Raw genomic sequence first — 12807 nt, forward strand, 5'->3', positions numbered from 1 at the left:
TATGGATACTGCCTTTAGAAAAATGCATATGGAAACATGTGCACAAAATGTTCATACAGCTTTAGTAAGTACACAGACCCACTGAAGCCAAATCATGGACCCAGGAATAGTTAACATCTGAGATTCCAAAGAAAATGAAAACACTAATTTGAAAAGATATATGCACCCCTGTGTTTCCCGCAGCATTATTTACCATAGCCACGATATAGAAGCAGTCCAAGTCTTTACTAATAGATGACCGGATAAATAAGACGTGCTATGTATACAATGGAATATCACTCAGTCATAAAAAAGAAAAGGATGAGATCTTGCCATCTGTTACAACATGGATGGATCTAGAGGGTAGTATGCTAAGTGAGATAGTCAGAAAGAGAAAGACAAATACCACATGATCCCACTCGGATGTGGAATCGAAAAAACAAAACAAATGAATAAACAAACAGGATCAGAATCCCTAAAAAAGGAGAACCAGACCTACAAATACAGAGGACAAACTATCAAATACAGAGAACAGAGAATACAGAAAAGAAAAGGATAGCTGTCAGAGGAGAGGGGTAGGCAGCTGGGCAAAATGGTGAAGGGGAGTGAGAGACAGAGGCTTCCAGGTGTGGGATGAATGAGTCATGGGGATAAAATGCACAGCATAAAGAACGTGTTCAGTGGTATTGTAATAGTGTTGTGTGGTGATGGATGGTAGCTATGCTTGTGGTGACCATAGTCTAACGTACAGAGATGGTGAATCCCTGTTGTATACCTGAAACTTATGTAACATTGTGCGCCAGCTACACTCAAATAAATAAATAAATTTTTGATAAAGAACATCTGGGATTCTATGACATACAAGTCAAGCAGGTCTCTTAATACCAAGCTTTGCAACAAGAGATTTGGGAAACACAAAGGAAATAACTCCCCCTGAAAATACAACTTCAGTATGATGAGCTAAGAGTCTATCCAGCTGGTGTGCTAATAAATAATATCTCATCGTAAACCTAGAATTATGGAAAAGCGTGGGTCTGGTGTCGGAAGACTTATGTCAAACTGCACACCAGTTGTTCAAGTGGATCCTGAGCAGTCCTTCAACTTCTCAGAGATTCTGGGGTATCATTTGAAAGCGCCGTTAACAACAATCACACCTGCCTGATAAAACTTTTGCATGTGAAAACATTTAATCGCTATTAATTTCCTTAGAAGTTCTTATTTACATATTTATTCACGTGTCACTTACACCCATTTTCAAGGCAGACAATTCACTGACTGGTGATTGTAGTCACCATAGGGTCTCGGCTGCTGATGACAGAAAGTGCTATTAAATGACAACTGAACATCTGCACATTGTGTCGACAGAGTCTATATCTTTAAATTGTACGTTCACAACTTTTTTTTTAACTCTGTTAACTATGTTTCCCGAGTTTCAAATTGTATTATTCATTTACACAGCAAAATTAAATCAAGTGACCCTTGGACTTTAATACATTTGTGTAGCTCCATAACATCACACGTAAATGCCAAGTGTAGGCATTGAATTTGACCCACTGCAAAGACATGGGAATATTGTCACTCACCTCTGTCACTGTCATAGAGATATGCAAACTTGTCCCACTGATAGTATTCAATCAAGCTAAGAAGCGCTCCTTTGAGGTCAGGTCTCATCTGGATGACAAATGGATGTGTACCATCTGTTGGGAAGCTGGGAGTGATGAAGGAGACATGGAGCGTTCCACAAAATGATGTGATGGTATTTACAGACTTCTTATCATAAAATCCGAAAATAGCATAGACTCCTCTTGAAAACTGGGAGCAGACTGAATAGGAAAAAGAGAAAAGATGTATCATTGAAATTGGCATACAATCACACAGATTTGCTTAACACTTAAATGCCCTCTCGGGGCGCCTGGTCAGCTCAGTCGGTTAAGCGTCTGACTTGAGCTCAGGTCATGATCTCCCGGTCGGTGAGTTTGAGCCTCGAGTTGGGCTCTGTTGCTGACCGGAGCCTGGAGCCTGCTTTGGATTCTGTGTCACTCTCTCTCTGCCCCTCCCCTCCTGCTCACTCTCACTCTCTCTCTCTCTCTCTTCTCTCATTCTCTCCAAAATAAACATTAAAAAACATAATGCCCTTTATACGAAATATAAAATAATCAAACTGAAAAAATATAGAGTGTATATCAATGATCCAACCAATGTATGGACACTCATTTACTTAGCACTCTCTCTGAGGAATTCAAAGAATTATATAGCATTAAAAAGTAATTTTTGCTGCAAGAAAATATATACATTTTTCTTGAACAAATCTTGTAAGTGGCAACTATTTTAGGACAGCCCTATTGAAAAAAAGGATGAGCAACAATCATTATGTATAAAAACAACAAAGTGCAATTACCTGACATGTATACACATTCATAACATCTCATTGCCTCTAATATCTGATTGTTTAAAAGGATTTATTGTGTTAATGACGCTTTCACACTAGAAGGTCAGAGTGCACATGAAGAGTTCTAAGGCTGAATGAAAGTTCTTTAGGAGAAAACAGATGTAAGACTCACATCATACACAAAGAGACAGGTCTCACCAGAAAGAGACCTCTCACTTAGGCTCTCTCAAGTCAAGTAGCAGTTAAGTGGAGTTCTGAACTCCTAATTTTAATCTTTCTCAGGGACTTAACTTACCTGTATGTTCTACTCCATACAAAACAAACAATATTGCCAAAATATTTTGACTTAGGACCATGATTCTTAAAAAAAAAAATAATAATAATGATATTTTATTTGAAAGTCCCCATTGTTCCACAGTCCTTTACCTTCTAATGGATATTTTTACTTTGGTAAATGACATATGACAATGCCTTCTCCTACCCCCTCCCCCACAGTTGGACTATCACTAATTATCGTTTATCCTAATACCTATATATACTCAGATGTGGACCACTTATTTGTCTCTCCATTCCAATCATCCTAGTTCACTAATGGCCCCTACTTACACTGTACTTGCCTTGTGCCTGGCATGATCTACGGTACTTTAACTCATTTATTTCTCATCAGAACTCTTGAGGCAGGAGCTATTATTATTCCCAAATAAGAATTTTGATTGAAAAGTTGAAACACAGGAAGATTATATTATTTTCCCAAAGTCACACAGCTAGTAAGTGGAAGATGCTGTATTAAAACGTAGGCAGTCTGGAGCCGAAGTCCATGCTTTTAAGTAATGGGTAATACTGCTTTTCTCACTTGGATTACTGGAAAACCTCCCCATCTTTCTTCCTTCCTCCAATATTTCCTTCCCATTCAATTCTCCACAATATGGCCAGAATGATTTTTTGAAACACAAATTTGAAACTATCTCTAAGAGAAGTAAGGGTTACTTTGTCCAAGACTGATTCCTCTCAAATTCCCTATAGAAATCACCCATGCCACAATGTTTAAAGCCACCAATTCAGGTCAACCACATGGCTTTAAATGATTGCATAGCTGATACTGTTTTAATCTCAAGGATCAGTTCAATCCAAGGAATGGAAATAAACTATCCAGTAACATAATCTAACAACCCAGAGCATAATACCAACGATCTTCTCAAAGTAATTAATCCCATTTAAGGGATAAGACCAATACAATCGTATTTAATTTTATTCCCTTTCAGAAATAAAATATGTGTAGAAAAAATAGATGTGTTTCATGAATAACAGCATTGCTAAAATACATACAGATTTTAATAACCAATTCCAGACAATCAGTACATAATAGGCAATCGTTTTTAGCAACTATATATGATATGAAAGGAAAGGAAAGCAAGACAGGCTATTTCTTTGAGTGACTTCTATTTATCAAATATACCCATTTTCCTTTACATATTTACTAATTTTCAACCCACTCCTGTCTTTCTGACATAAAGTTTCTTGGATTTCTAGGTTATATCTGTATTATATATCAATCAACATCTCCTTCTTTATTACCAATCTTCTGGAGAATAGTTTAATATATCTCAAAAAACAACTGAATATGTTTCTTTACATTTCACACTTTAACATAAAATAGAGATGAGACTTCTGCCCTTTATTTATGTTCATAATTTGTCCTCATCTGAGTACAGAAGTTGAAAACAACCTTTAATGTGTTTGACTAGGTTCATTCTTCACATACGTGAAAAAACCCTTTCATTGTTAAGACCTTCTAGGCAAATCCTGTGGTGATTTCTTATTTTATACATAGATATATGTGTACTGACATGTACATCTTAAATCTTAAGTTTGTTCAGAAGTTGATGATTCCATATGACATATAAAGAGGGGAAACTGCTATAAAATTCTCTCTGGATCCATTTTATTTCATTTCCTGTGAAGTGTTGGCATGTCATCTAAATACTATAGGAACATCGGGCGATATGATTTATTAATGAGACTTCTTCTTCTCATCTTAAGTGAAATAGCTTCTGTGATGGGAATAGCAGCCACAGCATCAGCAGAATGCTTGATAAAGGATGTCCCCGTTTGAATGAATAGACAGTCTTAATAAGGAGCCATACCTTTCATTTTCCATTTGTTTTAGACTCTGAAGTGAGTTGTCAAGGGGCCTCCTGGTTATAGTGGCCATCTGGAAACACTTGGCTTTGGCCCAACAACAGGCACAAGCTGTACAACACTTCTCAAGAAATTACAACTCACCTGATTCAAAAGGCACTTTTTTTCAGGCAAATCAGCTAATTCTCCAATAAGCATAATTTTGTAACATTGGCCTTTCTTTCTTGACTATCCTTGGTCCTTCCAAACCCTCCTCCTTTGTCCTTTACTTCTTCGTGCTACATATTCAATTGTCTTATTTGTAGATATCTTCTTGTTTTTCTAAATATTTCTCTTTTAATATCCCTTTGCTACACATACAACAGTCATTTGGTCAACATTGCTCATTTCCCTCTCAGTCACTGCCCCCGTTCCCAAGCATGATAAGGATATCACTGATATTTACAGCAGGAATCAATCAGAATGCTGACTTGAGCTGAGGTATTTTGTGTATCATCTCAAGATTAAAACAAACAAACAAACAAACAAACAAAGCAACAACAACAACAACAAAACCTTAGTGTCACGCTTCTAACATCCCAAGCCCAAAGTACTCAAGAGTATTTTTGCATTCTACTGATGCTTTTCCCAATATAACACAGATAGATAATACATGACCCTACCAATGCGATACACAAAAACATTACGTGCACGGCCCTCAAAATTACTCCTCACTTGATCAGAATAAAATTATTCATTATGATCTCAACTTTATTTCCCAGCAATCGGTCCAAACTTTAAAGCTACCTCCCCAACTTATATCCATTTTCAAAGACAGAGGATTTACTATTGCTGAGAATATCCAAATAATACGTCACAAGCAATAGAAATAATTCCAAAGATAGCTTTCTAAAATTAGTTAGACAATAACAGCACACTACATATATTCCTTCTTTCCCTATGTCATCTCTGGAGGCAGAGGAAGGAACAGAAAAGCTCAGTTTCACCTCTAGCTCCATGGGCCATACCACTGCCTTCTGAGACACTGTTAAAAATTTCTGCATGATTATGCTGATTAACATTAGAATTGCATCCATGTCTTAAGACTCAAAACTGATTGCAGGGTAGTGGGTAAAGATGCCCGTACTGAGCTCTGCTTGAATGAAATATTTAATATCAACTTTGAGAAACTCAGCAAAGGGAAGTCCTTTCAAAAGACACTTTAGGTCAAACAGCAGAACTGATCATCTCCTGGGTAAAAGTAACTTGCTGATTATTCCACTTTTTATTACAAGCCCAGATGATATGAGCCAATAACAATGCTGATGGTGCAACCACCTCCCCTCTTTTCCTCTTGGGTCATTCCGCTCCTTGGTGCTGCTAATGTAGCGTACTCGGTACAGTCTGGAGAAACTCGCATGGTTATTTAGTGGAAATGGAGAAAAAGAACAAGGCATGTTTTATTTTTGTTCTACATTTTTTATACTAAATTGCCATTAACTTCAATGAAATGACATAGGCTGCTTTATAAGCAGTAATGGTAACAGCCCCTTTGCAACCTGTGCAAAGTCTGGTAAAAGCTACATCACCAAGCAATCCTGACTTCAAAACATGGAGGTCACCGAAAATATCTCTTCTTTCATCACTGAACTTCTGACATTAACCCCTTACAAGCTTTGACCCTGACTTTACTATTGAAATTTCCTTATCATTTGTCGATAATGATCTCCTAGTCACCAAATCAAATCATCTTTTTCTCAGATCAAGCTTTCCTAGCTTCTCTAAATTTATTAATAAAAACCTTGCATCTTGAAATTCTCTCTCTTTCTCTCGCTTTCTTGTTATTAGGCTTGTTCTCCTCCAATCTCTTCTCCACATTGCTGCCAATGTAAAATCACACCATCTTGGTACTTTTCCTCTCCCTCTAATTACCTTTCACTGTCTTATCATTTTTTTTCACATCCCAAATTAAAAAGGCGTTCTCCAAGGACCTGTCTTCCAATTGTTTGTCCTTCTCTTTTTACATCTTGTCTCTCAGTGGTCTCACTCCTTTTAACAAGGTCAAATTCAACTTGTTATGTATGCTTCCCACAACTTCACTGGCAAGTCTTCTGTCTCCCTTTATCTATTTATTTACTGAACAAATACATACTGTAAACATTTGATGTGATGAGCATGGGGTTGGGTTTAGAAAATGCTACAGCACACAAGATAGATACAGTCTACCTTCACTGGAATTGATAGCTTAGCTCCCATCCCTCACCCTCCAGTAACACCCACTGGAAAATGTCTAATTCTCTATCATTCAACTATATAAACAAGCAGGAAAAAACCCGAAAATTGTATCCTAAAAATCATGTGTTTGTGTTGATTTTTTCCTTTCTGCTCATGGCACCGTAAGTCTTATAATCATCAATGTTCTATATTTCAGAATAATTAATTCGTTATTCGTCTTTGTCCTGTTCATGACATTTCTAGCCATCTCCATTTTATTCGACATCATCCATTCCACATTCACCATGTATTTTTGAGAACCGACTACACACTGTTCTAGGAATTGGGGAAACGACATTAAGTGTGACAGGTCAGGTCCCTACTTACAGGAAGCTTGTATTGTATATTTCATATGTGTTTCTTACATCTTCACCTTCATTTCCTTCTTCCTGGTTCTGCCAAGCTGAACTGTCCCCACCTCCTCTCTCCCTCCTTCAATTCACACTCTTGTCATCTTAGTCTTCCTAAAACACATGACAGAAGAGACATTCTCCAAGGATCTGACTTCCAATTGTTTTTCTTCTTCCTTTACAGTCTATGTCTTTGTGATCTCACCCCTTTTATAATAAAGTCAAATTCAACTTCTTGTACATGTTTCCCAAATCTGAACCATCATCAAAGTTGTCTCCCTTTATCTGCTTATTTACTGAGAAAATATGTACTATAAATATATTGTATCTCACTAAGCAGCAAATATACTGATTACTCTGTGTATATATGTATATATATACATATATTCACACACAGTATTTAGTATATACATATATATATTATAAATATACTGCATATGATTCTTTTTTAAATCATGTCTTTTTAAGATTATTTTATATTTATTTTCTTGCCAGCATAACTTTTAATTAAAATGTTTAATTCTTGGGGCACCTGGGTGGGCCATCCAGTTAAGTGTCTGACCTCGGCTAAGATCATGATCTCACGGTTTGTGAGTTTGAGCTCTGCATCAGGCTCTGTGCTGACAGCTCAGAGCCTGGAGCCTGCTTCAGATTCTGTGTCTCCCTCTCTCTCTGCCCCTCTCCCGCTCACACTCTGTCTCTCTCTCTCTTTCAAAAATAAATCAACATTAAAAACCATTTTTAAAAAAAGTGTCTCTTGACCTCCCTACTTAATATATTCCATGCTCTAATCAATGTTGATATTTAATGATTCACTAATCATGTGCCAGGATTTTACTTGCCTTTCTTCTTTAGCATAAAATTCACCAATTCCATAAGGCAAGTGTTCATGTATTAAAATAAAACCCATCTCTTCATAATGTGAGGATCACTCTGGAATTCTTTTCCTTATTCCCCAGCATACAAATGGTTACGAACACTGCTCCTTTGACTTCTCAAAGCTGTACTCTTCAGTTGTCCCTGGCATTGACTTAATATGGCCCTCAACCATATATTGACTGGATTGCCGAAATAACTTCCCAGATAGCCCCCTTTATAATAAATCTCTCTCTTTTTTTAATGTTTATTTTTGAGAAAGAGAGAGAGACAGCATGCGAGCAGGGGAGGGACAGAGAGAGAGCAAGACACAGAATCCAAAGCAGGCTCCAGGCTCTGAGCTGTCAGCATAGAGCCAGACGCCGGGCTCGAACTCACAACCGTGAGATCGTGACCTGAGTCAAAGTCAGACACTTGACCAACTGAGCCTGAACCACCCAGGCGCCCCATAATAAATCTCTTTCTTATCATGGCAGACATAACCCTCCTGTGTAAAATCCATCATTGTCTCCCCATTGCTTAGACAATAACTGACATAACATTGCTCAGGTGTTACCTGTTCTGAGTGGAACATGCCCCTCCTACATGTGATTCTAAAGCAATCTGCATTTCTGCATGTTAGCCTGAGTTATAATTGTCTGTCTTTGTCCATGAACTCTGGGCTAACTGAAGGCAGAGAATGCAGTGCTGTTTATCTCACATAACTTGGCACACAGCGGGGACTGGAAAAATGTCATGTAATAAAATACCAATTCTTCCATGAAGGGTGTCCTGCTTACCATCAACTGAATATGATTTTCCCTGATAATGAACCTCATCAACACTCTGCCTTTACCTCCCTCATGGGAGGTACAGTATGAGGTCCAGTATGTTTGAGTGAGTGTGTTTGTGCATGTTATTTGTCTGTGGGGGTGGGGTGGGGTTTTGTGACCTCCTTGAGAGCAGGGTTCAGTGTGAGAACAAAATAAGAATACCTGAATTGGAGTCAAGTTTCAACTTCCCCTGGTCATCTGGTAGAGGGATCACAGAACCTGAGCCGGTTTACTAGCCTTTTCAATGAGGATATTAATTTATTCTGCCTCACTTAGAGGAAGGTTTAAAGTTTAAATGAGATACTATGGAGAGAAGTGCCAGGGAAAACAGAAGTGTTTAAATAAATTTCTAATGACAAAAAATCCAACCATAAGGATTTTTGTATTCTTTACAACACTCAATTCAGGAATTTTCACAAGCATATCATTAAATATTTGTCAAACAAAGATGGGATCTGAACCAACTGGATAACAAAAATATAAAAGAGCTTTCTCTGATGGAGTCTCACTTCTGTTGGTCCTGGGGTAGTCATGTCAGGAGAATATTTTCATACTTTACTATCATATTGCAAAATAAGTAGTATTCATTTAAAATTACCTGTGAAATTTAGGCTCTCGGTTCTCATAATAGGTAAACAAACAAAAACACCATGATCATTACTATGAGAAGACGATCCTTGGAGTATCTGTGAAATTTTTATTATTCTAAGCTTCAAAATATATTTGATATACGGAGAAGTTGCACCGAGAGAGAAAGTTCCTAACCTTAAAAAATAAATAGCACAGATGCTTCTGGAAAGCTAAATGAAAGAAGTGAACTTCTTAGTCTTGGACATATGTCCAGTAATACATTGTGCACTTGACAATATCCTCAGGTATTCTCACAATCTCAAATGTCTTACTTATATAATCTGATGGACCTGTTCAAGCCTGGGAACTTACCATAAACAACAAGTATTCCTTCAAAAAATGTAATTCTTGTACCATAATGGCACACGTAACATTTGCTTTCCATCTAAAAATGTGGGGAAATGTTAAAAATGACACTACTTCCTTTTTTCTTTCCTCTCTTTTTGGAAAATTCAAGTAAATACAATAGACTGTTTTCAAAATGAAATGGAGTAAAACTATCTACTTTCCATTAATGGGATTATTTTAAAGCTCACATTATCTTTGGGAGAACCTTCTTTTACTGTCACTTGACAAGAGGGATCTCCCACGCAGGAGCTGGAAGTCAGCACCTCTTACCAAACTCTCATCTCTTCAAAAGCCTACCTCTCTCTCCGTCCACTCCTGCTCCTTAGAGGCCAGCACGGTTCCTACCAAAGACACCCAGTATATAGCTATTGCATGAAACACTAAATGATTCAAAGAAAATGTGAAGAATAATACACAGACACCACAATGACATTTTCTATAAATTGCCTCACTGATGATTTTTCCTTTAGCCCTGCCACAAATCTTTGCTATGATAAATTGCTTCTCCTTTGCATATATTTTGAGCCCATTTTTCATATAAATATTAAATGTGATGCAGCATCATCACCCAGGAGTAGAAGACTATGAAGTTGTAATAATATATTTTTTCTTTCCCCTCTCACAAACATTTATTTTTCCTGACCTTCGTGTTATGTTTGCTGAGTGAGGTGAAATGTCGTAAGTTTATTGCTGTAGCCCTTATTATATGCAGCTTTAAAAAATCTATAACATTTATTCTGGCTTCATTCATCATCGGGGATAGCAAGCAATAGTAGAACTGGCAGTAATAGGCAATAACTCTTATGTGAATTTTAATGATGGGTTCTGGACACATAAACGAAAGAGAATTACCTCTGTTTATGTAAGATGCTATTTCACAAAAGATAGTCCCATTCTTCTTCCTCGGACATGTATTTCCTCCTCATAAATACACAGAGCTCTACTCTCTGCTCTATGTAAATTCTGGGCACCGCATGCCCTGACACAATTTGAATATTGTGGATAAAGAGCGCCAGGACGAATTTCTGGAGGCCTGGCATCGAATCCCAGCGGTGACACCAGCCAGCTGTGTGCTTCTGGCAAATTGCAACTTTCAAATGTCTCAGTGCCCTCAGAGGTCCCATCGAGCTCAAACTTGGGCCTGTACGGCCAAACATCACAGAGAGAAATTATACAAAATATCAGGTAGTACCTACTTATTATTCATCGCAAACTTAACTCCTGCAAAAATTGAGTGTGAGATAGGATAACTTTTTGTGGATTAAATTCTACCATTCGCTGCAAGTTTATCAGTCTTTCTCTCTTTTACTCTTTCTTCTTTTCATATTTCTTGTACTTTCCGTTTATCCCGTTTGTTCCTTCAATTTTTTGCTTTTCTATTTCATGTCTATCTCTGCCTTTTGCCTGCCAGAGATGCCCTCGGTTCCACAGCCACTCTTGATCTTGATGTCTAAAGAAATATCAAGTCTCTTAGTATCTGATTGTAATTAGAAACTACAAAATGGAAGGACTACATTTTTCCAAATATAGATTTGATGATATTTCAGTACAAATAAACATTTTAGCTTTTGAGATAAAAGTCTTTTAAAAAAATTGAAAACTTTTCAAATAACTAGAAGGTCTCAACTTAAAAGAATCTTCCTTTAGGTGACGTGCAAAAAAGGAAAAGAGAACTTTATTGCCTTTACCTGTCTGGATGCTCTCAAATTAGATCTGATAACTTTCTTGCTTTTGGATGGTTCAAAGTGTTTCTGAAGCTTTCACAAGACTTTCTTGCTCACCCGTTTTTTGGCAAGTGAGAGGGTTATATGCCTCACTTATATGCCTCAGCGTTTATACGTTAACTCATAAAGGTTTATTAAACGAAGAAAAAGCTTTTGAATATCATATAACAAGCAATTATGTAAATGTACTAAGAAATGCCCTGGGCCATTAGCCTACATTCCTAAATTGCTAAGTAATTGGAGGCCTTAACTTTAGCCCAGTGGACTCACTCACACTTGATGCACTGGTCCTGATAAAATGATGACCGAATGTTTGTTAAGGGAACATGGCGCTTTGCTCTAACACTGTCCAAAGGTCTGCTTCATTGTTATACTCACGTCAAAAAGAGGAGCAAGAACAGAACTAATGGTGTGAAGAGTTTCCTCGAGAAAAGATTAGTAAGGTACTTATGTTTGGGCCCTTCCATGTCTTAGTAACATAAATAAAATGTTTATTACTCAAAAATAATAGGAATAGACTCTTACACAAATTTAAATGAGTATATTCAATAAAAAGCTATCATTCCCCTTCACTCCTACTTTTCTCAAAAGCAACCCCTATTAACAACCACTTGGCATGTATACTTCCACACCTTAAGTTCTGGTCAGAGTTGATTTTGTCTGTTTCTGATTTTGTTATGTTTTTAATTAACGAGAGCACAGAACAATTGTCCTGTGACTGGCTTTGACATTTGACAAAGAAATTACCATGTTGATAGAGGCTTAGCTCATTCTTTGAAACTACTCCCTAGCATTCTCTGGTTTGGACATATCACCATTTCATCAATATTACCTAATTAAGATATGTAGACTGTCATTTACAATCTAAATATAGTATTTTTAGCACTGCTAGGAATTTACCCAAGGGATACAGGAGTACTGATGCATAGGGGCACTTGTACCCCAATATTTATAGCAGCACTCTCAACAATAGCCAAATTATGAAAAGAGCCTAAATGTCCATCAACTGATGAATGGATAAAGAAATTGTGGTTTATATACACAATGGAGTACTACGTGGCAATGAGAAAGAATGAAATATGGCCCTTTGTAGCAACATGGATGGAACTGGAGAGTGTTATGCTAAGTGAAATAAGCCATACAGAGAAAGACAGATACCATATGGTTTCACTCTTATGTGGATCCTGAGAAACTTAACAGAAACCCATGGGGGAGGGGAAGGAAAAAAAAAGAGGTTAGAATGGAAGAGAGCCAAAGCATAAGAGACTCTTAAAAACTGAGAACAAACTGAGGGTTGATGGGGGGTG

At 37.3% G+C, this 12807-nt stretch overlaps 1 protein-coding gene across 3 annotated transcripts in view; it reads right to left on the minus strand.

The window, feature by feature from the left end:
- GRIA2 (glutamate ionotropic receptor AMPA type subunit 2) overlaps positions 1-12807 on the minus strand; it is a 156042-nt gene that overhangs the window by 73385 nt on the left and 69850 nt on the right. For all 3 annotated transcript variants that reach the window (XM_007084210.3, XM_007084209.3, XM_007084208.3), the window contains exon 3: positions 1563-1802. In XM_007084210.3, coding sequence (XP_007084272.1) covers positions 1563-1802 — 240 coding nt within the window. The remainder of the gene's footprint in view (positions 1-1562; positions 1803-12807) is intronic.

Source organism: Panthera tigris, chromosome B1 (genome assembly GCF_018350195.1).
Source record: "Panthera tigris isolate Pti1 chromosome B1, P.tigris_Pti1_mat1.1, whole genome shotgun sequence".
Lineage (NCBI taxonomy): Eukaryota > Metazoa > Chordata > Mammalia > Carnivora > Felidae > Panthera > Panthera tigris.